The 27330-nt window shown below is 39.0% G+C and overlaps 1 protein-coding gene across 2 annotated transcripts in view; it reads right to left on the reverse strand.

Annotated features, from left to right (window-relative positions):
- Nucleotides 1-5011: 5011 nt before the first annotated feature.
- Nucleotides 5012-27330, reverse strand: part of HMGN3 (high mobility group nucleosomal binding domain 3) — a 31385-nt gene continuing 9066 nt past the window's right edge. Inside the window, exons 2-6 of one of the 2 annotated variants that reach the window (XR_008665055.1) lie at nucleotides 16558-16608; nucleotides 9857-9886; nucleotides 7162-7212; nucleotides 5559-5835; nucleotides 5012-5189 (exon numbers count right to left, since the gene is read on the reverse strand). Coding sequence is in view for 1 of the 2 variants with exons in the window: in XM_055329880.1 (XP_055185855.1) it covers nucleotides 5151-5189; nucleotides 5722-5835; nucleotides 7162-7212; nucleotides 9857-9886; nucleotides 16558-16608 (285 nt within the window). In the remaining variant the exon portion in view is untranslated. The remainder of the gene's footprint in view (nucleotides 5190-5558; nucleotides 5836-7161; nucleotides 7213-9856; nucleotides 9887-16557; nucleotides 16609-27330) is intronic. The other variant, XM_055329880.1, reaches the window with a different exon arrangement.

The raw sequence follows: 27330 nt of genomic DNA on the forward strand, positions 1-27330 counted from the left end.
AGAAGTTAAATGACGCATCAGGGTTCACACAATTAGTGAGACATAAGGCTGAGATTTAAAATCAAACCTCCTGATTCTAAGTCCTATGCCTTCAGGTAGCCTTGCAAATGTCATCTCTAAGTGTAGACCTCTGTGGGTTTTGGTACATTTACAAGATTGTGCAACCATTACCACTATTCTTAGAACATTGTCATCACTCCAAAAAAGAAACTGTACCCATTAGTAGTCATTTCCCACTCTCTGCTCCCTCCAGTGCCTGGTAACCATGTACCTACTTTCTACCTCTATGAGTTTGCCATTTTGGACCTTTCAGACACATATAATCAGTGGTTTGGGGTGACTGCCTTCTTTCACTTAGCCTGGTGTTTTCAAGGTTCATCCATGTGGTAAAATATCAGTACTTCATTCCTTTTCTTGACTGAATAATTTTCCATTGTATGGATATACTTAACTATATTTTGTTTATGCACTCATCAATTAATGGACATCGGGATTGTTTCCAGTTTTTGGCTATTATAAATAATGCCGCTATACACATTCACATACAATCTTTTGTGTGAACATTTGTTTTCCATTCTTTAGGGTACATATACCTAGGAGTGCAATTACTGGGTCATATTGTAACTCTGTTTAACATTTTGAGGAGCTTCCCATCTGTTTTTTGTAGATTGCATCATTTTACATTCCCACCAGCAATGAAGAAAAGGCTTCAATTTCTCCACTTCTCCAATATTTGCTATTTTCCATTTTTTAAGTCATCCTACTGCATGTAAAATGGTATCTTATAATGGTTTGGTTCACATTTTCCTAATTACTAATTGTTGAGCATCCTTTTATTTGCACATTGGCTATTGATGTACGTTTTTGGAGAAACATCTTTCAAATCTTTCGCCAGTGTTTATTTTGGGATTGTAAGAGTTCCTTACATAGTCTAGATATTAGACCCTTATCAGATAAGGGTCTAATCTGATCATAAGGGTCATGGTTTACAAATATTTTCTCCCATTCTGTGGCTTTTTTCTTTCTTGAAATTTTTGTGTTACTAATTTTTTGCTTGTACTTTTGGTGTCATACCTAATAAGCCATTGCTTAATTCAAAGTCATAAAGTTTATATATAAGTATCATTTTAAAAATAGGATTTCAAAGACTTTCTCTTCTCTCATGAAGGAAAGGTAGTCACAGAGTTCTCTGCAGTTTTAAATAAGCCTGAACTCTATTTGGCATTGGAAAATTGGGTTCATTATTACTTAAGGATGAGAACATTAAAATAACACAGAATTCACAAGTTTTCTCCCAAATTAATTTATGTAAAGTACTTATCACAAATTGTGACTATTTATTATTATCTTAATCATTAAAACGAATCTGGGAGATTTTAAATAAATGTTTTACATAAAATAATAAATAGAAAATGATAATAAAAGTTTGGAACTCATGATTAAGTGAAAAACATTCAGAAGACATGTTAGCATATGTGATGACTAAAAGTTGAAATGACTTCCCTATGCCTGCTAGGATTGGCAAAAGGGATAACAGTTGTACCTCAAGCCAAAAGTGAAGTCCCCTAAGATTTGGGGACAGGAAAAAAGCCTTTGTTTCATAATCTTGTTTCAAATTCCTTAAGTATGTAAATATACATTCAAGATCTTATGGGACAATTCACCTAATTAATTGGACCAATGGTCTTGACTTTCAGATGATCTTTTCATGTAACTTAAAAATGGGAATTTCAGGGCTGCTTGCTCACATAGCCCACTCTAATTCCACCACAATCCTTGGGGCCAACTCCAGGGAGAATATTAGGACTAGCACATATGATCACACAAGTTACACGGCTTAGCTATAGGAGATGTCCATGACTCAGATGAATCATTGTAGACTCATACGGTTATGATTTCCCATCAGATTAGCAGACAGGTGTTATGAAGGAGGAGGCAACTTTCTAATGTGTAAATTCACTGCTGTGATAAGCAATGTGGCACTTATAGGTATGACCAAAACTTCCATCTGTTTGCAGGCAGTGTATCCATCAGAGCAAATTTTGGGGAACAAAACTGAGGCTCTTATGTTATTTTGGTAGTTGTCTGCTCTACAGTATTCTCTCACCTTGTTAATGTGATAATGATAATACTCATAAAGCTTATTTATTTATTTTAAAAATAGGCTTATTTATTTATTTTCAAAAAAGTCTTCATGCTCAGTGTGAAGGCCAGTGAGGGTCTTGAACTCATGACCCTGAAGTCAAGACCTGAGCTGAGATCAAGAGTCAGAAGCTTAACCGACTGAGCCACCCAGACGTCCCAATACCCATAAACTTTAATAGATGCATACCAATGACCTAAGAATCCCTGATCTTTGCGTGTTTGAGAAAAAGTAACAGCATCAATGGTCACTGTAATGATTTTTTGTGTGTGTGAATGAATTAAAACACTCTAATCCCCAAAAGTAGAAAAACATCATAATTCACAGAAGAAACTCAAATGACCATTAAATATATGAAAAGCTCAATTTTACTAGTGGTAAATCTAAACTTAAAGCAGTGAGGCATTATTTTTCATTTACTAGGCTGACCAAAATAAGAGTGCTGGCAAAGGTTAAGAAAAGATGACATTTATGTGCTGTTGATGGAAGTGGATGGGTACAACTTTTTGGCAATAGTCAAAATGTCAATGTACATTCCCTTTGATTCAGATATTCCACTTCTAAGAAATTATTTAGTTGAGTAGAAATATCTAAGTAGGCAAAAGCTTTGTGTACAAGAATGTTTATTGCAGTATCATTGGCAGCACTGCAGTATTAGAAATAATTTTTATCTCAAATTATAATTTATTGAAGTTCAAAACAGAATGTATATATTCTCTCCTTTAAAAATTGTATGTGGATATGTGTGTGCATGCATATTCACAACTATATATACACACAGTCCCAGAGAAAATGGTGTGTGGTGCTACCTCTAGGACACAAGAATGGGAGAAGGGAGGACTTTGACTTCTCTATGTACTATTATGTCTATTTTTTAAAAAATCACCTGTAGCACTTTTGTCATTGTTTACAAAGAAGACCTGTGAAGTTTATGCTGCATTTGTAATTTGGAAGCAAGCTAGCACTATAGCTGAACTGTGTACTGGTGGCACACTGAAAATATTTTAAGTATTCACAGGATATCAGCTATTTCCCTTTGTTCAGTGTGTCCAACACAAATTAAGGTACATTTCATAATCAGAAGCCAAAAACTAACTATGAACAAGATTATTTTGCATATAATATGGCCGTAAATGCAGCTGATTCACAACAGTCTTGGGATAATGACACAAGTTCTGAGCCCTCCAATAAACGCTAAGACCCTGAGGAACAAGAGCCTTGTTGCAAGGCTCTGAGCAGTGCAGGTGCTAGTGCTACTTTTCATCTTAAAAGATTCAAGTCTTCATCTTAGAGGAATCCCCAGAATTCAGCTTTCCTCGGGGTGCTCATGCAGTCTCCAAACTTCTCAGGAATGTAGGGAAAAAAAATTACATTTACAATGTAGTTGTTCTTCTGTTCCTGGCACTCTTGTGTCCTTTCAGAAAGAAGGTCTGATATAATCTGAATGTTTGCAAGTTCCTATGTTGAAATCCTACCCCCCAAGATGATGGGGCCTTTGGGAGGTGCTTCCATGAGGGTGGAGCTCTCATGAATGGAATTACAACCCTTAGGAAGTTCTGGAGAGCAGCCTAGCCCCTTCTGCTATGGGAGGACACAGTGGGAAGGCTAGAAGCTGAAAGACGGCCTCCACCTAACCATGCTGACACCTGAAGCTTAGATCTTGTGTCCAGAACTGTGAGAAAAAAGTTCCTCTTGTTTATAAGATGCCCAAACTGTAGTATTTTGTTACAGTAGCCTGAACAGACCAAGACAGGCTATGTTTAAAATTCAAAAGACCAGGTTCGAATCCTGATTTTTCTCATTCCTGAAGGCATATACATCCAAGTCCCTATTTCTTAGCTAGAAAGGAGCTCTGATATTACCTATGCCACCTCCTTTCTCCAGTTGATGCAAGACTAAAATATGGTCATGCTGGGTGAAGAGTTTTCAAAGTGGTGAAGTCCTCTCTAATGAGAAAGTATTTTAGTAAAATGTGATTTAGTATATTTTGGAAGTGACAGATTTTTAAGGATTAGCCTTAGTTTATGGTTTTTCACAGCTCTGGTTTAACAGAACTCTATTCTGTTTATGAAGACCTTTTAAAAAGTAGTGTTTTATTAAGTTTATTATATGGTGATCATTGCTGACCACTTCTGGTATCAGGTGTTTTATTTTTTAAATATTTTATTTATTTATTCATGAGAGACAGAGAGAGAGAGAGAGAGAGAGAGAGAGGCAGAGACATAGGCAGAGGGAAAAGCAGGCTCCCTCAGGGGGAGCCTGATGTGAGACTCGATCCCAGGACCCTGGGATCATGCCCTGGGCTGAAGGCAGGCACTAAACCGTTGAGCCACCAGGCATCCCTGGCATCAGGTGTTTTAGATTAATTCTTCCACACTAGCATTCATAGATGGTTTTGTTAAAGTAATAATAGTTTTAAAGGCCCAACAATTAAGGAATAAGCCTGTGTGACTTATTAGAGTTACCATTATAGCATAAACTGTAAATATTCTTCACATGTTCTGCAACAACAACAAAATGAAACATTACCCAAGTTTAATAAAGACACTACTAAGAAGCAGGTATTTTGCAGGCAAGAAAACCTTTTATTTTAAACCACAAATAGTCAGCAGGTGGCCACAACTATCCATGTTTCATTAAAATCACATAAAACCTAGGTACAAAAGCACCACTGATTATTGCTCTAGAAAAACTGCGTGAAAAATTTAAATACGCACAGTAAAAACACCACAGTACGCACAAGACTCAAATTTAAAGCAAGCACGTGGAATGCTGAATCAATCTTACACACAGCTTCCAATATCAAACTGATATTTATTTTACTTGAGGATGATGGAAATATCCAAAAAGCACGACTATGAGAAGATAAAATGTCCATCCTTATATATTTTTGTATGCCAACTAGTAGAATCCTAAAAAATTAGCATTTACAAAATACTTGGTAAAAATAGCTTTTAAAAGTTGCCCCAAGAGGTACATAAAATCAACCCCGATTTTTCACGACAATTCATTCTCCCTTGTTATCTACAGATTCAGTTTTCTGTGCCTGTGAAAAAGGGAAAAAAAGAGAGACAGTTACTATTAAAGCTACTAGAAGCCAAAGAAAAAGTCCACCCAACCAACACACACACTTTGAACACCTGTTTTTTAGCAGCTCTATTGCAAAACCTATTTCAACTCTGGATGTAAAACAGACAAGGCAGGAATATAGTATGCGAACACTTTGCAGCATTTATTGCTTTCTGCTTTTCAAACAGCCACAGAAGCTTTACCTGCAAGCTCCCACTGTTTCTAATAAAAAACACCACACTACTATCTGCTTCTAGTCACTGCAAACATGCAGAATTTTCTACTGTACCCTTAACTCTCACTGTTTCAATCTGCCCCTTTACTGACAGTGTGCTGGGTGGGGTACCTCTGGAGGTTGAGACATTAACAGTTGAGCGAGAGATGTGGATCTGCAATAACATTGCGGGCAATAAAAAGAGACATTATGAACGTGCTATCACCGGCTGAAGCATTGAGCAATTTCTTTTTAGACACTGAGTCAATCAGTGGGAGGTATTTATGGAAAGTACCTCTTCAGCTTTAGTTTCACCATTTTCAGATGGTGCAGTACCTTCCTTTCCAGCTTCTTGCTTTTCCTCCTTCTTCCCTTTAGCACCTTTGTTAATTTTTGTTCCCGGTTCTTTCTAACAGAGGGTCAAAGCACAGGGAGACAAAGCATGTTAGACAGGGTGTGGGGTGAGAATCAGTAGGCCTCGTCCAAACACAAGGCCGAGTGCAACCATGGCCAACGCGGTGGCTTTCAGGATGAAGGGGAAGCCAGTTCTGCAGGGCTGCGGTGAGTTACACTGACGCTCTATGAGAATGCTAACGGGCTGCTCAGACTGTCCACTGACTTTCTCTTCTGGGGGAAAAAATGATGATTCTCCTCGTGTACTTGTTCAGTGGACCTCCTCTCTCGCTACAGGGAAGTGGTTCTGCCGTGGAGAGCAGCAGTGGCAACTGAAGAAGGCGGCAGAAGCCAGGGAAGCCAGCCTCACCTGGGGATGAGGGCCTCAGAGGGACGAGAAGGTTGAGAAAATGCTTGAAAATGAAGCCCTATGTGAAGAAAAGTTCCTGATTTTAAGACAAAGCCAAAGAAGTAGTTCTGCTTCAGAATCATCTACTCATGCCACAAATACACCTAGTTCTTTTTTAAAAAAGATTTTATTTGAGAGAGAGAGAGAGTGAGAGAGAGCATGAGCAAGGGGAGAGGCAGAGGGAGAAGCAGACTCCCCTTTGGGCCAGGAAGCCCGACGTGGGGCTTGACCCCAGGACCCTGGGATCATGACCTGAGCCGAAGGCAGACACTTAACCGACTGAGCTACCCAGCGCTTCCCAAACACACGTAGTTTCAAATAATTCACAACAATGCCTCTGAAGGGCAGAGCACAGAAAAGCTATTTGGAAAAAGTTTCTTAATAATTCTGTGCTTGTTTTCTTGCTTGTAAAACCGGATATGTGTAGGACTGATATGAGGGCTTCATAAGAAAAGCAATTAGAACAGGGTCTGGCATAGTCAAGCCACATAAATGTTTGCTGATATTAATTATTTGCTAGTATTAATTATTATATGATGAGTCATCAAACTAGCCTAAGACCAGTTGTAGGAAGTCAGATCCCTTCCCCAAGTCTCTGGAGCTGCTGGTGGCTGTGGCGCCAGGGCCCAGCCTCATGCTTTCTGAACCACCATGTGAACTGTGTGCTGCTACCAAACCCCTCCTGGATATGAGGCTTCTTGGAGCAACATGCTCTGACTTTCTTCACCTTTACTGACCAAATGGGAAACATGTTCCTGGTAAAGCATGTGCTTTATGGTTTTTGAGAAAGACTGTAACAATGGTGACACTTTTCTAGTTGGTACATTTAGCCTGAAACAGTAAATGTGATCTTTCCTTGGATGATCTGTAGATATGGGATTATAAGTTATTCATTGTTTAAAAGGCCAACATGGGGGAGGGAGCACCTCTTACCTTAGCAGATGTTTTTCTTGGTTTAGGTTCAGGTTTGGGTGGAGCGGGTTTCTGCAAAGATAAATTAAATTACACAAATACTGAAAGAGGCAACCGCCAGGACCAAAAGAAACACAATTAAGACTGCAAAAGACAACAGTCCATTTTGACTATGATTCTGTTCATGTAAAAATATTTCATTCTATTTTCAGCATCAGGTAACAGCATAAAGATCTGTGCGTTTCATAACTATTTTCATCCTGGGTTCTCAAGTGAACAGCAGGTGAGATTTAAAAGCCGACTCATTATTCCCCAATCCAGAGTAGCTCTCCAGGAACAGGTTTAAGCTTCCATCTCTGATGTCTCTGTACTTCCTTTGATCACAGCACAGCAGCGAGGAATGACTCAGGCCCTCAGCCAAATGACTCAATGAATTCAGTCACACTGGCCTTCTCAACAGTCTAGAAATCACAGCACAATCGCAGGCAAAACCCATCCGGTAATGAAGACTGCTGCCTGTGAAGTATTTCAAAATCATTTCCACATCCTTCCACCTCTGATGTGGATGGATTTCAAGTTCTGTAGCCAAGCTTCTTCTTACTTTCATCCTCTCCAATGCCAGCTCAAGGTGAGAGAAGAATCTCTTGCCCACCCAGACATTGGGCTCACTTGCCCCTAGAGCTTTTTATGAAGAATGTGATTATGATAATAAAATGTCCACTGTTAGCTCCCAAAGTTTAAGATTTTTCTTAGACTTAGCCAAAGAGTCCACTAGGTGACTGTTTTTCTCTTGAGTCATGTGGTTCTCTTCCCCACTGCTGTGAGCAGTGCCTGCCCTGTGGCCCTGGTCCCCTCCATGTGGGGCTCCAGCCCTCTTCTGTTTGCCAGAGTATTTGAGACCGGGTGGCACATGGGGGAAGATAGTTAAGTTTCTGGTTTTCCACAGCTATTTTAGGGCAGATATTTCTCTCATCAAGCTAGAAAAAAATAAGTGTTCATTTCTCTGAGCACTAAAGGAGAATGGCTTTAAAGTGGAAGACACTGCCCAGGGCTCCCTCTTTGGAGAAAAATACACGTTCCTCCCCAATGCCTCTAGGTAGTTCAGGTTCATATTGCCTCTAGCCCTGTTCAAGGCAAAAAGGAAAACCGTAGACAGTGTAATTCCAGAAGACTGGATGTCAGACATGACTTTTCAAGTAAAAAATGAAAAGTGGGCTTGAGAAGTAAGGGATGTGTTTATTAATCTTACCACCCTAAATCTGTAGTCTGTTCCCCAAATACAGCAGCTTGCATAGCTCCTAAGTTTTCAGGATTTAAAAGATTTTATTTCAGGCTTTGACATATTATATCAACATGTATTTGTTTTCACAATTTACAGTGAATAGTTTTCTTCTGTATATTCTGTAAGACAAACCTCTCCCGGATTCAGCATTCAAGTGTTTTGATGCGACAGGAAAGGATAGGGTTTTGTAGGCTGTGCTCCCACTGGCCACTGAGGAGGCTCTGTGTCAGCAGCACGGGCAATGATCTCAGTGGACGGTGCTTCTACTGCTGGCTCATGGCGCTCAGGAAATGCTTTAAGTTTTGGTTTTTATTTGTCTTACAAACACTACTTCCTTAGTGGGCTAGAGATCCATGGACTACAATGGCCTGTAGCATAATCTACGGTTAAGCCTAACAAAAGTTAAAATATAACTATTGAACCATGGTGAAAGTTCATATTGAACAGAGCACACCATCTTGAGGGGCTTCAGGAGAATCCAATTTAACTGTGTACACACACATCTCCCAGCTCTTAAGCTTTCTGGTGGCTCTAATATTACTTCCTTAGGTTGGGACTCAGGTGAAATATTGCCTTGCACAACTCAAACTCGGCTATACTTCTGAACTTGTGAGTGCCCTAAATAGCCATTTCTGCATTGATTCCCCACTCTGTGCCTGCACAGGTGTTGGCTGAGGATGATATCCATGCTTCCTTAAAGGCCAAAGTAGCTAGTAGCTCCTGGTAGCCAAGAAACCAATGCCTTTCTCCCTACATCTCAGTGTGCAGCAGAGAGCCAGGCTGACCACCTGTCTTGGCAGAATGAGGACTGTATGTGAGCAGGGCAGCAAGGAGAAGCATGAGAGCCAGCAAGGAGCACACCACGGTGAGAAGGGCTGAAGCACCTTCATGGCCAAGGCTTGGTCACACCTGCCCATCCCAGCTCTAATGACCTTAACCCCTTTCTCTTCCCCAGGCCTCACCCACAGAGGGAGACTCTGAGTGGCCAAGTGGATTACTTTTTCAAAGATTCTATGGTTCTGAAATGATGCACATGGATTCTGATAACTTCCACCACATTCTGACAGAAGCACATATCACGGAGACTGTACTGTTGTCCACTTTAGTACATTGTATGTAGAATCAGAAGGGTAGGACTTGGCTTAATGTGCTGCTTTTGTTGCAGAGATCTGGAATATCCAACAACTTCCTGGGCGTTATGTTCTTGGTAACGCAGCTGGCCACTACTTTTCATGGACGTATCTAATCAAGTGAATTGCTTGGCAACGCTGGTCACATTTGCTAGAAGTTGTGACTGGGGTAATTTCCAAAAGGGAAATAAAAAAAAACTCAAGGGACATAACACCTTAATCCTCCTTCTGCTGCTGCTTTGTCCTGAACAGAGGGAACATGGACTCATAAGAACTAACAGCCAGGGGATTCTAAAGTACTCACCGCTGACAATCTGGCAGACCGTCTAGTGGGCTACAAAGGAAATGAAAAAACATTTCTTATTATACACAACCAAGTTGATTTTTAAAAATTCACTCCTTACTTTGTTGAAAGAGTATAATGTATGGCTCCCATTACTCTCTCTCCAGGTGAGCACAGTAAGGTATATTTCAAAGGCCTTACTGTGTTGTGTGTACCATAATACTCAAGAGGAAGTTTCCTACAGACATGTAGACACACTGTTCAAAGAAATGGCCTCTCCTAATTAAGGGTGTGTTGGTTAAGAAAAAGACAGGAAGATTAATTTAGGTTCTGACCCATAATCTACTTTTATGATAAAATGAACAACAGGAGCATTGAGTTGCTATTTAAGAACTAGTTCCAGTCTGACTCTTGTTCTTTACAAATAGAACTAAAACTTACAAATTAATACAAAAAAAGACTTACATAACTGTGTAGAAACAAAAATAGGAGTTCCCTGACTTGTTACTATGTTAGAAAGGGGAATGATGATAATAAATCTTAGGCAGTTAACAAGAAAGACTTCCTCTTACATGTAACAGAATTAACATATTTATTTATACGCTAAATGTGTATGTTTAAGATTGAGACAGAGTAAAAAGTTCACTAATCTTCTAAAGATTTTTTAAATTTACTTGAGAGAGAGGGAGCAAGCGAGAGCACGAGCACTGGGGAGGGACAGGAGCAGAGGGAGAAGCAAACTCCCCTCTGATCAGATGTGGGGCTCGATCCCAGGACACTAAGATCATGACCAAGCCAAAGGCAGATGTTTACCCAACAGAGCCACCCAGGTGCTCCAAAAGTTCGCTAATCTTTTCTTTTTATTTGGAAGTTTAGAAAATTTAGGGAAACTCTGTTGAGATTGGTATTTTTCAGGAAATTTTTTCTCTTCAAGGGCAGTGCAAATTAAGCAAATGAACTGCAAAGAAAATTAAAATAGCCAAACTGTTGTAGGCATTTCAGAAAGAAGCATACAGAACTGATATTCTACTTACCATCAGCAAAACATGGCTCCCCAAGGGATTTCACATTCTGAAAGTACAACTGCCTTTCTTTAAAAGTGTTCCAGAAATAAATTCTCCGTACTTTTTGTCTGTTGTACTCACTGTTCTCTCTGGCAGAACAGTGTATGTACCACCTAACATATAGTAGATTCTCAAAAGAATGTGCCTAAAAAATGAGCTCAATCTTTCCCCTAATTCTTGCTGCCTTATGCAGACTTTGCCTCATTACAATAGCTTAAATGTTTCACATTTTTTTAGGGAGGTCAGCAGGAATCCGTGCCACAACTGCAAAGAATTATGGAATTCTTGAAGCTGTACTTAGGTCAGTGTAGGTCAGCTGGTCAGGCCAAACTGGAAGAAATATTTCTTGCCATCTTCACATCTAAGAACTTGCTTCCTGAAAATAGCCAGAGGAAGCGAAACTCATCTTTCTTTAAACTACAGAAGGAAATGAAGGGCCAGAGCCTCCATGAATAATTTTAACCCTGGGGTCTCAAGGCAAAAAAATCAGAGCTGGACTTATGGCCAGCTAAAAGAATGTGAAGAGACTGGGAGACGGTGCCGGTGAAGTGGTGGCCGTGATATATTCACTGCACGGGGTAAGAGGATGTACAGCTTGATGCCTAGTATGGGAGGGATGCCTGTATCAGATGCTCCATAGGAAATACCATGGTGTCTCCTAGGATTACCATGGGTGTATTCATGACAATGCACCCATGAGTCACAGGGAACCAGAACCCAAATCCTGTGATGCCTTTCTCAGAACAGTCAGTTGCAATGAACTGGGTATCATCACCACAGAAAAGACAACATTAGCCGTTAAACCAGGCAGCCAGTAGGTAACTTGTACTTCCTTCAAAATGCTCTCCGAGCACGGAAGAGCAAAGGAGCATCCACTAATTACCAAACAGAGCTCAGCTTTGATGCTTCTATAAGGCCTCAAGGACTACCCGATCATCTCCCAAGTGAAGCAGAGCTGGCAAAAGAGTGCTCAGAGTGATACATTCTGAGAGGAAAAAAATGGCAGCCTCTATGCTCAAGAGAGGTGAATGGACCTTATCTGAATCCCTCTCCAGTTAGTGTCAACTTATGTGTACCACATCAGCCTTACCTCACTGTTCACCTCATCTGTATTGCGACTGTACCCCCTATGGCACAAGGCTGACTTCTCCTGCAGTTCTGTAGCTCCAATGCCTAGCAGGGGCCCTCCATAAATGGTGAGGTGAATAGAATGGATAAGCGCCAGAAATGTGTAGTAGCGTGACCTTGAGGAGAGGCATGGTAAGGCCCCTGCCCAATTACTATCCAGGCGGAGGCCTGGAAAGAGGCCAAACATATTCACTACTACTTATAACTGCCTTCCTATCCACCAGGTAGTTCGTCATGAGCAAAATCTCATTGAAGTGGGGCCAAATCATGTGCACAACTTCCCAACTCTGGTGCTCTAATTCTTTCCTCTCTATGTGAACACCTGAGCATACTGAAGATCTTGGCAGATATCAGAGAGCCCTTTGGGATTTCCAGAGATATTCCCACCCAAGCAAGCAGTATCCTGCAGGGCCCAAAAGCCGTTCTGATCCAAAGGACTCCCTATCTTTTTATAATTCAGGCCCAGTACAAGAGTTTCAAAATAAAAAGCCCAGGAAATTAATGCAAAAACAAAGTCTGCCTCTCCAGGCTGTCTAAATCAACTGTCTCTAAAAAGCACATCTTCTACTGTAAAATCATTTTATGACTTTCTGTCTAAAATTTACCAGTTCTTCTTTCTATGCTATAAAAAAAGGACTTTTCTTAAATGTTCCTTTCCAGTAACCACCATAAGAGATTTTCTTTTTCATTGCAAATAGTGGAGGCTGAGGTGAACCTTTCACTCACAGGCAGTAGCATGGTTATGCATGCAAGTGTGAACACCTTCCTGGAAAGTTCCATCAGCTTTCACAGCCTTAAAATCTATAAATGATTATACTGTATTTATTGGATATAAAATGGACTAGATTGCTATTTTTTCATCCTTAAAGTACTAGAATTTTTTAAGTACTCATTTGAGACTCAGACCGTTAGGCAGGACAACTGAAAAAAAAAGACACTAAGAATTTCTCTCAACTTGTTGATTGTGAATCCTTGGGAGACGTGGTCAAGACAGTGATTCTCAGAAGAGGAAAATGACTTTCAGGATGACACGTCACCAACCAAGAGTTACAGAGACAAGTAATGGGAGGGTTTGTCACTGTGGGGTATAGCTGCTGGGCACAATGAAATGTTTTAATAAGCATTTGATTAACTGATCGTTCTCTGAGTTGAAGCAAATTCTGGTGAAGGCTACTCCCAAAGACACATAGTCTTTTACTTTACCATCTTCGTTGCAAAAGAACATGGAGGTCTAAACTCACTATGACAAAAGTTCACCGACAACTGGATTCAAGTAGAGTCCTTGGACTTTGCTGAATACCGCTTAAAATATATGGGCCATTCTTATGGGATCTGGAAGTATGTTTATTTTTATAAGATTTCTTAATGCTCCTAAGTCTAACCATGCACAGATCTTCCTCAACTTCCAATGGAGTTACATCCTCATAACCCCATCCTCAGTTGAAAATATTGAAAATATTACAATATTTATGCATTTAATACACCTAACCTACCAAACATCATAGCTTAGCCTAGCCTCCCTTAATTGTGCCCAGAACATGTAATATTAGTCTAGAGCTGGGCAAAGTCATCTAACATAAAGCTTATTTTATAATAAAGTGTTGAATATCCCATGTGATTTATTGAATGCAATACTCAAAGTGAAAAACAGAATGGCTTTCTGGGTACAGGAGGGTTGTACATGTACTGGTTGTTTACCATCATGATCACAGGGCTGAATGGCAGCTGAGCCTTACTGCCACTGCCCAGCATCACAGGGGAGCATCATACCACATATAGCTAGTCTGGGAAAAGAACAAACTGAAAGCATGGCTTCTACTGAATGAGTATTGCTTTTGCACCACAGAAAAGCCAAAATACGATAAGTCAAACCATCACAAGTCAGGGACCATGTGCAGTTGCTGACAGAAGCCAAAAATCAAGTTGCTTTTAATTTCCAAAGACAAACAAGGAGCCAAGTAGAAATTATTGCAAAACTGGGAAGTAGGGAAAGATGGATATTAGAGCCTTGGCTGGGAAATGGAGAGGACAGAGAAAAGGCACTGGGTAACCAGATTTATGATTACCACAAAAGCGGTATGAGGACAGAGGATTTTGAATCAGGAAGCTCACATAGCTTCCCTGGTTCTGCAATACAAAAGTTATGACACCTGTGGAAAATAATGTATTTCTCTCAGGACTTGTTTCCTTTAGTAAAGCTGGAAATAATAATAGCTGCATATCTGTTATTAAAAACAATTCTCTGGGGGAATCCCTGGGTGGCTCAGCGGTTTAGCGTCACCTTCAGCCCAGGACGTGATCCTGGAGACCCGGGATTGAGTCCCATGTTGGGCTCCGTGCATGGAGCCTGCTTCTCCCTCTGCCTCTCTCTGTGTCTCTGTCCATCATGAATAAATAAATAAAAATCTTAAAAAAAAAACCAAAAACCAAAAAAACAATTCTCTGGTATTCATTATTCCCTTTCCTGGCTGTATTTTTCTTAATAGCAAATATTCAGCGATATTATTTTATTCTCTTTTTCCACTAAAATGGAAGCTCCATGAAGGAAGATATTTTGGCTTCTTTTGTTCACTGTGGAATCTGCAGAGCCTAGAACCGCGCTTGGCATATTACAGGTACATAGTATTTTCTGTTAAGGAATGAATGTGCTCTGCCCTCATTTCAGGATTATTGTAATGCTCAGACAAAATAACGAATGCGAAAGGGCTTTTGGAAACTGCCAAGTGTAATGCTTTTAACATATTGTTGTGGTCGCTTATTGTCCAAAAGCTATACTCTGCATTATGCCCTTCAAATATCACTGCAGTGGAAGAGGTTTTTCAAAAGAGGATCCCTCTTTGTAACTGATCTCAATTCCCAATAGTCAAGCCTGTGCATACTCAATGACATAAACTAGAAAATTCAGTCAATTCAGTGGGGGGGGGGGGGGGAATCAATCAATATACTGTCTGACAGTTCTTACCCTAACCCAGTAGCTGACTGACCTTTTCACTTTTCAAACAATTGTGTTGATGTCCTGAAGACAAATCATGAGTTTTAATCTGGTCGTGGCTTAAAGGACAGGGAAAGAGTTTTTCCTAGGAATGATTTTTGTTAGCAATAATAGAATAAATATAATATAAAGTAAAATATTAAAAATATAAAATATATAAATAACACAAATACTTAAAATTCTGAGATTCAAAATATGTATAAGACAGCTGGATAAGCAAAAATAGTTTACATATATTCTAACCAGCTTGACTGCTCTGTGTAGAAGGATAGGAAAGACTGTTTACACTATCCAAGATCTATTGTGCGTAATGGTTTCTAGGTTTTATGACTGACAGATCAATTTAAATAGCAGCTCCTAAGGAAAAATCCAAATGCATTTTGTGTCCAAATCTAAAAATTACATTAAGATTTGTTACACTTAGCCAACTGTCCTAGAAATTACATTTCACCATTTTCAAGAAAATCCATGCATTTATCATTTTTTGGTTCATTCTAGCGTTTGTTTAGTAACTTGAAACTTGACATGGGATCACAAACTTCACCTCCCAAACTGTTAAACACTGAATGCTTGGTAAATGGATGGTGGGGCCTTGGTTTCAGGTTTGTTTGTTTTGCTTTTAAATTAATTTAGTCACAGATTCTGTTAAAAGGTTTTCTATTTGGCAGAACAAATTTCCTTGTACAAATTTTGTGGAGGGGTGCTTCTATCATGACAAACTCCTCCGAATTATTAAACCACAGTATGAATTACCCAATCAAAGAATCTGTAACTAGATACTGTTTCTGTCTCTCACATGACCCCTTATAAGTTTAAGGGTAAGAGCTGCAGTTTTTTCTACACACTGTAAAGCTATTTAAAAGTGAATGTCATCAGAGTTAGCATCTAATTTGCTACTTTTTTATCCATCTCCCTTTTAGGAGTTCATGATATTACCACAGTAGGTAAATACAATCATCTTTCTCAATTTCTTAGCTCTTTGGAGGTTTCTGTATTTTAATACAGTTTCCTTGAATTGTTACCTAATTAATTATCCCAAGTTCTAAGAATTTTCCTGTTTTTTTAAAAAAACTTTAATATTTTGTCATTTTGTGTGTCTTTTCACAATTTTTGACTTTAGAGATGACATTTTTTGGGCATATATTCAGAACTAAAAAAAGAAATTTATAATTCACTCACTGGAGCAGAGAATTTATTTTATCAACAGTCTTTCATTTCCTTGCAGTGAAAGGCAGACTTTGTTCTCCTTGATGAATTTACCTATTATCTCACTCTTTGCCCAGAAGGAATTCTCAGTATCCACTTGAACAGATAGCAGGACCGACAGGTGGAAACATAAACAACATAGTAAGTGGAAAAGGATGCATCAGTGTTCTCAACTGAAATTTACCCTCGGCCAAGAGACACAACACACTAACACTCTTATCTCTGGTTTACGTTGTCTCAACAACTTTATTCATTCAGATGGAGACAATCCCAACAATATTAAACAATTCCAGTTAAAAACATTAAATTCAGGATGTCAAAGATACACTTACCTCCTGTTTAGTTACTTTGGATCCATCCTTGCCCTCTGTATTCTCCGGAGACTAGAAAGAAAATATTTCAGTGAATTGTATTTAAATGGTAAAGCACACATTCGAGGCAGGTTTGAAAAAAAATAGCTATATCTATTCTCAGGATCACATAAGTCAACAGATATTTTATGGAGGAGAAGTAAGTTTGTAAGAGGATACATTTTACACACACACACACACACACACACTCAGCATTTATCTGCATAACTGCTCTAATTTTAAAATAGCAGTGGTGCAAGAACTGATATGAACCCCTATTCTTAATGTGCATTCACTCTAAGCAATTTTCATTGATTTCTGATGATTCCACCACTAAAGAACAGAGCAGGGACCCAGCAGCCAGTGGCAGTAGTGCCAGGAATCTACCACATGTTCCACTCACTTTGTTTCTCTAAGATGAAGGCAGGATGCTAAGAAAGCCCAGCCTGAGCATATTTTGTCCCATACTTGCCTCGCTTTGATTTCTAGCCCACTTCTTGATGTGACTTGACAAATGTGTCATGCATTATTATTCTTTCATTATCAACTCCAGCATCTCTACCAAATTCTCAGCCTTGGCAGGAGAGCCAAACGTCCTGCCACCCCGGCTGATTTGTTTCCTGATTTTGACCCACCCACCTGGAGCAGCACCTGCCCACTCTGGTGACAGCTCAAACTGGACTCATTTATAGAGTACTACAACTCTGGGAAAAATATCCCTAGATTTATGTGACATGCTGCATATCCCAATATATTTTTTTAAATATTTTATTTATTTATTCCAGAGAGAGAGAGAGAGAGAGAGAGAGAGAGAGAGGCAGAGACACAGGTAGAGAGAGAAGCAGGCTCCATGCAGGGAGCCTGGCACAGGACTCGATCCTGGGTCTCCAGGATCATGCCCTGGGCTGAAGGCGGCGCTAAACCGCTGAGCCACCCGGACTGCCCTCCCAATATATTTTTACTGGCTAAAGGCTAGTTTGAAAATTAAAGTATTTCACACATTTCAAAACCACATAAAGGTGGAAGGTGAATACCCAATCTCTATAACACAACGTGTGCAGAAGATATGAAGAATTTCCAAGAGAAAAAATACAAATAGCAAACTGACATTTGGCATAATGTTTGGCTTTAGCAAAATGAAACAAACAGCTCTGCGGTAATGCCTCATCTGATAAAATGAGAAACAAATTTTAAAGATCACAAAACCCACTGTTTGGTGGGCCTGGTGACACTGCAAATTAATATATTTTCAAAGAACAAACTGGCAACCTGAGAAAGACACACAGGACTAATCATAAAATGATCCAGTAATTCCATTTTGGAACGAAGACTCAAAGACTAAAAACACCATTTTAGTTGTACTGTTTCTAATAACTGGAATACAACTCACACAGTAAATCATAGAGAAATATTTAAGTAAACTATGTAATTATTAATGCCATGGGATCAAAAAATAGGCTATGTGAATACATAGAAAGTCCACATAAAATAATGAAAAATTTAAAAACTCAGATTATAAAATAACATGTAAAACAGATCAGAAGTATGTAAAGTCTTTTAGGAAGTCAAAAGCTCTTCTTCAAGGCAGACGACCTAGTACACCTTCAGGTCTCCCTGAGGGCTGCCTATTCACCACAGTCTGTCAGTTCACCTCGCTCTGGAACCCTGTACATTCATAGAGTTCTTTCTTTCTTTTTTAAGATTTATTTATCTATTTGAGAGAAGGAAAGAGCGAGCACACACACATGCCCATGCACGAGTCGGGGACGGGCAGAAGGAGAGAGAGAAAGACAAGCAGACTCTCTGGGATTGGGACTCGATCTCGGGTCTCCAGGATCACACCCATGCTGAATGAAGATGGCGCTAAACCGCTGAGCCATCCAGGCTGCCCACAACTCTCTTAAAATTTAAGTGCCAAAATTCACGACTCTGAACTGTGGCTAATTCATAAACATTTTTCCTTTAAGTTGATAAATTACATGTTAATATTTATATAGTCTTCATGTTTGGGTGCTTAAAAAAAAACTGGTTTATTTGTGTTCAATTTTTTGAGGAAAAAAAAAGCGCAGAGCCCAAAGCGGGTCTTGATCCCAGGACCCCAAGACCATGACCTGAACCAAAACCAAGAGTCAGACACTTAACCAACTGAGCCACCCAGGAGCCTCTCATGGAGTTCTTGTTTCCCAAATCAACCATTTCTCCCTCTTCCCTGAAACCTTCTTTATCATGAAGGAAAACAGAGCTTCTCTTTTCTGTTCCCCACTCTCTTGCACAGGAATTTCTAATTCACAGAGATCTTGCTATAGTAGCTAGCCAAGTTGGAGACAGCAAAATCTTAGCAAGTGAGAGCATACGAAGACGGTCCCTATGTGGACCATTTGGCTCAGTTCAATTCCATGCTACAAGCTCGACCCTTCTGGCCACAAAGGAGACCCTCTGTTGTCAAGAAGTGCTGGGCTCTCATTCACAGCTGGTAGGCCAGCTGGTCGATTTCAATCTGGGGTACCTTCTTACTGTAGCTGATAGGCATTTTTAAAGAAGCAGCATACAGTTATTCCGATGTTAACTGATGTTAAAAAAGTTAAAAAATGGGTGTTAATGACATAATTTTCAATATTTTTCTATGCAGTGGATTAGTGACAGCAATATGATGGAGAGGTCCCTTTCAAAACAGTGATCTCAGATATAAATTACTGAAAAAAGAAACCTGGAAAAATGCCACACACACAAAAAGCAGGTAGAATGAGAATGTTAACGGCTTCAGATGAATGAATATAAGACTGGAAATGTGAAGAGCTACAATTCAAGGCAAAGCTGGTTTCTCCAGCAATCTCTCTGTAAGGGCTTTCTATTAACAAGCACATACTACATTTAGTCAGAAACAAGCCAAATGATCTTTACCCTGGGATCAGTGTGGTACTATAACATGAATGCAGGTCAGGACATGGGCTTGAGCTGCTCCTACCTAGGAGCTGTTGTGATCTGGGCCAGTGATTTGATCAGTGGTTCAGTCTCTTCATCTATGAATGACAGATGATAATCACACTGAACTCCAAGTGTCATGCTTAAGACCAAGCGAGATGTTAGAGCATTTCATAGACGGTGTGTTGTTATACAGATATTATACAATGAAATATGTATCTTAATGAGTCTTTAAATTACCAAATATCAAATTATATTCAACAGAATCTTAAAAGTGAGCACATTCAGATTCCCGTGTAACCTTATCATCTGCTTTTGTTGAACACGGTAACAAGGAGTAATTTCAGAAGGAATTACCATTTCAGGCTATCTTATCACACACACTGTCCACCATTAACACTTAGCCATGAGGCTGGAGACAGGAAGGAGGGTACAGTATGAAGGGATTGAACAGAAGCCCAAAGTTTTTGTGCCAAGGATTGTGAAGAATAAATGGGGATAGGGGTCGTACATCAATGATCTCAGACATACTTCAACCTTCTAGTGGGCTGATGGGAAAGATGAGTTGAATCCAATGGGATTTGAGGAACTCAAAGACAGAAGGGCTCTCTTCTCATTTCCCAGAACAAAGCAGGCTTGTGCTAATCCAGTTTGAACCCAGAATGGTCAAGAAGGTAGACAGAGAGCCATAGTTAAACAAAAGGTCTCATTTATATATATGAGGCTCCTTTAGCACCCGAGTGGCAAGGGCAGTGGGTTGAGAGCCAGCAACAGTGTGGCAGACATACATGGTAGCCAGATGGAAGGCACAGCAGGGATTCTAGAAGTCTGGAGTACCACTAAGAGCTGATCTGAGGGCAAGTCAGCAGGAAGGTGGATTACTGAACACCTGGTGACCAGATGGGGACAGAGTATCAAGAAGCCAAGAGGGCCTGAACTTTGGCAAAAATCAACAGGTAGCTGAACTTTTTTTTGAATTGCAAATCTGTAAATAAAACTAGGCTAATTGAAATAAAAAAGAAAAAACCCTCAAAACATAAATTCTAGATGAGGAAGGCAAAGACATGGTGGCTGAGAATTTTCCCAAATTAAAGTCATGAGTCTCCAGATTGAAAGCTTACGCCAAGGAACAAGCTGGAAGCAAAACAAATGAATCCAATGAAACATGTAGTAAAACTATAGTAAAGTGAGGAAAATTGTAGAAATTATCAAGGTTAGGGGATCCCTGGGTGGCTCAGCAGTTCAGCACCTGCCTTCGGCCCAGGGCATGATCCTGGAGTCCCGGGATCAAGTCCTAGGTCAGGCTCCATGCATGGAGCCTGCTTCTCCCTCTAGCTGTGTCTCTGCCTCTGTCTTTCTCTGTGTCTCTCATGAATAAATAAATAAAATCTTAAAAAAAATTATCAAAGTTAAAAGATGTTTTATCTACAGAGAATTACTTCTCACCAGCAACTATAAATAGAAGAAATAGGGAGTCATGTTCATGTAGTTGAGGAAAACTGTCAACCTAGAACCTTGTCCCAGCTATCATTTAAGAATGAAGGAAAAATAAAGATATCTCAGAATATAAATACTTAAAGAGAGTTTACCATCAACACAGCCTTCCTTTCACTAAGGACCTGTTACTAAAGATCAAATTTAGCAATTAGAAAAATGAATTCAGATGGAAGCAAAGCATATATGAAGTAATGTATAATTACTTAATATTGATAAGTCTAATTAACTATTACTTGTAGATAACAATACCTATTTTTCTGTGTTTAAAAAAGTTTCAACAGAAACCCTAGACCAGTGCTGTCCTATAGAAATATAACACATAATTCCAGATTTTCTAATAGCCACATTAAAAAAAAGAAAACAGATGAAATTAATTTTAATACTTTATTTATCTGAATCTATCTAAAATTTTATCATTTCTGGGGTGCATGGGTGGCTCAATTGGTTAAGCGTCTGCCTTGGCCTCAGCTCGTGATCCTAAAGTGGGGGACTGAGCTCCTGGTAGACTCATCGCTCAGCAGGGAGTCTGGTTCTCCCTCTGACCCTCCCTCATCTTATGTTCTCATTCTCTCTCTCAAGTAAATAACTAAAATCTTTAGAAAAAAAATTTTTTTTTAAAGATTTTATTTATTTATTCATGAGAGACACACAGAGAGAGGCAGAGACACAGGAAGAGGGAGAAGCAGGCTCCATGCAAGGAGCCCGATGTGGGATTTGACCCCGGGTCTCCAGGATCACGCCCTGGGCTGAAGGCAGGCGCCAAACCACTGAGCCACCCAGGAATCCCTAGAAAAATTTTTAAAAATAAAATTTTATCATTTCAATGTGTAACCAATTTGCAAATTATTAATGAGATATTTTACGAAGTTTTCTTATAGTAAATCTTCAAAATGTGGCATGTACTTTACACTTAACATAAGCAAATCTCCACTCAGGTGCTAGGTTTTCACCAGGAGCACCTGATTTATGTTTAGAGTTCATAAAGTTTATAGTAATTTCACATATCCAGGGTGTTCCAAACATATTTAAATCTTTCCATAAACTGAATCTAATACAAGTTTTTTAATTTAAACTGATTATAATCGAAATTTTAAAAATTCAGCTCATTCTTTTTTTTTTTTTTTAAGATTTTATTTATTTATTCATGAGAGACACACAGAGAGAGAGAGAGAGACAGGGTGAGACATAGGCAGAGAGAGAAGCAGGCTCCCTGCAAGGAGTCTGAAGGGGGACTCAATCCCGGATCCCAGGATCAGGACCTGAGCCGAAGGCAGATGCTCAACTGCTGAGCCATCCAGGTTCCCAGGCGTCATTCTTTTTAAAGAGTGGTTAATTCCATCATGTAGCTAGTGGCTACCATACCGGACAGCACAGTTCTAGATCTTAATAACCACAAAAAATGAGAGCAGAATGAACAGATGAGAAGTTAAAGCATGCTAGAATCCAGGTTTTGTTCTGGAGGACGATACAGACCCAGAATCATTTTAGACTTTGTTAAAATAAAATTTAAAAATAGCCCTTAAAAATTTTAACATAAGAAACAGGATCTATAAACTTCCAAATCAGGAGTGGAATAAAGCAAATTTTAACAATGAAAGAAAGGAAAGAAAAGAACAAATGATAAATAAAAACCACAAAATAAGTCCTTAGAAAGAGTCCAAATAAATTAGTGATCACAATATACTTAAACGATTTACATTCATCCATTATAATGTAAAGTGACAGAAGGAAAAAAACAGAGTAATATATGTATATGATTCCACTTTTACAAATTTTAAAACATGCACAAATCAATACTAAGGATTTATAGAAGACATATGTCATAAAAGTGTAAAATCATGGACTGGAAGGATACACAACAAATTCATGATAATGGTTACTTCTAGGGAGGCTGACAAGGGAAAGGAACCAAGGGAATGTTTCTAAGGAAACTTCTCCTTTATCTGTAACATTTATTTAATTTAAAAAATATCTGAAGCAAAATGATAACATTAAAATATGTGAATTTTGAGGGGTGGGCAAATGAATATGTTACATTACTTTCTGGATTTTTCTGTATTTAAATTTTTCCCAAATAAAAACATTTGCAATATTGAGGGAAAAAAAGAATAGAAGAAAACTCATTCCTTTAAGTCTAACAGTGCCCTAACACAAATTTCACCATTTGGTTTACTCCTAGCATTTTCTGCACTTCTTAAATGACTTACAAATCTGGTTTGTACACTGCCTCTTTCTTTTCTGTTCAAGACATATCAGGGGAGCCTGAGTAGCTCAGTGGGTTAAGCATTTGCCTTCAGCTCAGGTCATGATCTCAGGGTCCTAGGATTGAGCCCTGCATCTCTGGACTCCCTGCTCAGCAGCTTCTCCCTCTCCCTGCCATTCCCTCTGCTTGTGCGTGCATGTGCTCCCTGTCAAATAAATAAATAAATATATAAATAATAAATAAATAAATAAATAAATAAATAAATAAATAAATAAATTCTTAAAAAAAAAAGACATATTATTTATAATTGCTTCAACTGGGCTGATGGGAGGGCACTGGAGTGGGCAACATGGTAAGCCAAGACCACTACCACATGGATGCAGAACCCCTTGGGCTGGTGGAGCAGAACTGGCAGGGGGAGGGCTGGTGTAGCAGCTGACCAACTGTACCATCCCCCTTCTTTCTTTACACAGACATACCTGAGCCCTGCACCGGAGGACACAAAAATGCAGTAAGAGGACACAACTACATTCTCCTGACCACTAAACAAAACCAGCAGTCCTTATTAGGAAACCAAGAAAAGACACTTGGAATTTTTATTCCACAGACAATCCATAAGGAATCAACAGGAAAAATTGCCCAATTCTGAGCTTCTCTTCCAATAAATAGTAGTTATCACCAGATAAAGGGGCACCAGGGTGGTGGTGGCTGTGGGGTGGGAGGTGGTGGGGGTGGTGATAAGCCAATATTTCTTCCTCTAAACTCAGGAAGGTATCAGAGAAGATGGAAAAATCCTTATATCCTTCAACAGTTGCTTGGGAAGAGTTCAAATGACATGAGCCTGTAGATTTATCACTGCAGAGAAAGATACTGACGGTGTGGCAGATGGCTGGGATATGTAAGGCTTGTGCCATGGTTCTAAGCCATGCAAGAAAGAAAGGGGAAGGCTCAGGATTCTCAGCAACAAGTGTTGGGCCTTATATTAAAGTTCCAAAAAGTCTATATTGGTAAGTGTCGACTCCTAGAGATTTTCTTCTAAGATTGCAAGTGAAGGGCTACTGCTTCATAAGTTAAGCAAATTACTTGAGAGTATGGAGTATACATGAAATCCAAGTAATCATCTTCCAGCAGCCGTAGAACAAATTCAGTCTCAACTCCTGGGTTGTTCAGGCTAATGTGGGAAAGCTGGGAACAGATGTAAAAATGCAAATAAACCAATAATTACTTCTTTTAACCTGGGGAACATACTGCTTTGAGGTAATTCTTCTCTAACTTGCTGGCCAAAATTTTTTTTGAAACCTCTTAATTATTATTTAAAATTTCTCTAAAAATTAATTTACATCTTCTGTTACAAACTCAAGGCTGGAGAAAAGAAAGTCTAATAGTGAGCCAGTTAGCAGAGAAAATTCTAGGAGAAAAGATCCAAATAACCCACCCAGAGAAATGTACGTAAATCTTTTTTTTTTTAATTTTATTTATTTATTCATGACAGACACAGAGAGAGAGAGAAAGAAAGAGAGAGAGGAGAGAGGAGAGACACAGGCAGGGAGCCTGACGTGGGACTCGGGACTCGATCCCGGGGTCTCCAGGACCACACCTGGAGGTGGCACTAAACCGCTAACCATAGGGGCTGCCCAAATGTATGTAAATCTAATGCTGTTGTTCTCCTAAAGTTAATATATAACTCAATTATTTGATTAACATAATGTTAATTTCCCCCTCAAAAGGGGGCACTGCCCAAGAAATTCTTGGAGGTTTTTCAAATAACAGATAGTTCTCCTAAATTCAAATATTCCTATGACACATGAAACAGATACTAAAATTTTTATTTAAGCCACAAGGATCATTATTTAACACCAGTATGGTTGTTTTTCATTCATTCTGTAGGTCTGTTTGGGATCCTCCAAGCTTTTAAAAATAGTCTTTAAAAACCCAATACTTAGAATTGAGAGATCACATTAAGAGGGTTCATAAACTAATATTAAATTTCTCTGCTACCTCCTTCTTTGCTTATGTCTATTAATTTCATCAGTTTCTATAAACCCAAATTCATTTATTGAGGTCATGTCAGGCTAGTATGTCTTCCCAAAATCTTACTTTGTTAGAGATGAAAGTAATTGAGTTGAAAACTCTGCTGTTAAAGACTGGATGAACCAAAATAAATAGCAACTACCTTTCTTCTGAGGGATGCTTTTAGGGATAATATCTCACATTGTATTCAAGTGTAAAAGATAACTGAAAGTAAAAGAAGAAGCCATGTTCTAGGATGTTTGATGAAATTTTATTAGCGTAAATACATATAATGCAATAACAAAAGTATATCTTTAATATGAAATAAACAACTCTAAACATTTCACATATCTCTTTGGTCTGAATTGCCTCTTTCATCTGAGTTATGTTTTTCATTTGACTGGTTTTGTATGGATGGGAAAGCACCTGGCTAAAGTCAGAAGCCTGAATTCTAATCTGGCTCACGTCTCTCTTCCTTCTGCTAGAGTTTCTTCATGAGTACAGCTGAAAGATAATGGGCCTGAAGACCTCATTTTCCTGACTTAGCTGCTCATGTACTTATCAATCACACTACAGAAGTGTTATGGTGTATATTAGAGAGATGCCTATAGGTACTGGGGTCTCAGGAAAGGACAAAACAAGGGACCCTAAGGAATAATAATAATAAACAACATATATTGCATTTACATGAAAGGCAATGATTTAAATGTTTTAATTCTTACCACAATCCTGTGAAGTTGGTAAAGAAGCATCATATCCGTTTTATAAATGAGGAATTGGGACCAGAGAGGTTAAGTTACTTGCTCAAAATTACCCAGCTAGTAATCTTGCTGGTAAGTAGAGACCTGGGATTCAGACCCACATAGGCTGGATCAGAGTTCATTCTCTTAATCACTACACCTCTCAGAGGGGTTTGTGTTAATTTTCTGAATTTCAAAATTGGGTGCAGATCTAGGATACTAGAAAAGCAAAGGGTTTCCAGACTGGGAAATAATTTAATCTGTAGATCTAGCTAAAGAGCACATAGTATGCAGTGGAGTGTTTCCTATCCCGCCTCACTGGTGAGCCTCTTGGAATAACAATAAACAATTCCCATTAAAAATACTGTATGTTGAGATGAACATACATGTACTATTCTGGGTTTCTGAATGGTCACATACAGAGATAAAAGTATTTTTTTTAAGATTTTATTTGAGAGAGAGAGAGAGAGAGAGAGAGAGAGAGAGAGAAGAGGGGCAAAGGGAAATGGGAGAAGTAGACTCCCCACTGAGCAGGGACCCTCGATGTGGGGCTCATGCGGGGCTTGATCCCAGAACCCAAAGATCGTGATCTAAGCCAAAGACCGATGCCTAACAGACTGAGCCACCCAGGCACCTCCAGATAAAAGTATTTTTTTATCTCATTATTAAAACTAAAGAAAAAACATCAGATCATTTCTATCAAATAGCCCTTCACATTTTTCAATGACTTTTACATTGTTATTGTATTTGGTCCTCTCAATAGCATGGGAATATACAGAAGTAACCTTAACATTCACATTTTACAGATGAAGAACAGAAGTTCAAAGAGATCAGGTGACTTTCCCCTGGTAAAGAGTGGTAAGTCCACACTAGACCCAAGTTTTCCAACTTTTATACCAGGGATCTCTCCAGATGGCTACATTGTTTTCCTATTTACCCAGATATGAAATGATTTCCATATCATTATCATCATTCCATTACAGCAAATGGTTCCCTGTATTCCTGCAGTTATGATGTTCAACAGTTTATGATGTTCTTTGTATTTTTTGCAAAACCGATGATGTGATTGATGTGACCACAAGAAGGGGATAATAAAATTAAAAGCTGTAATTAAGATAAGAAGTAAAGGAAAGCAATGAGAAGTAGAAAGAATATAGTTTTTAAAAATGTATTATATGGAACACATCAGAAGGACTATTCAAAGCTTTACATTTTGATTAACTGAAATCTTTGGTATGTTTACTTCCCACATACACCATGCTTAGTACTCATGACTTCTCACAAAGTAGAATTTAACTAATTCTGTCCAGAATTATAAAAAAACAAAGCTTATATCCAAAAAGAAAAAAAAAAAGAAAGAGAGAAAAGTAAAACAAAAACCCC

The sequence above is a fragment of the Nyctereutes procyonoides genome, unplaced genomic scaffold, assembly GCF_905146905.1.
Source record: "Nyctereutes procyonoides isolate TBG_1078 unplaced genomic scaffold, NYPRO_anot_genome, whole genome shotgun sequence".
Taxonomy (NCBI): domain Eukaryota; kingdom Metazoa; phylum Chordata; class Mammalia; order Carnivora; family Canidae; genus Nyctereutes; species Nyctereutes procyonoides.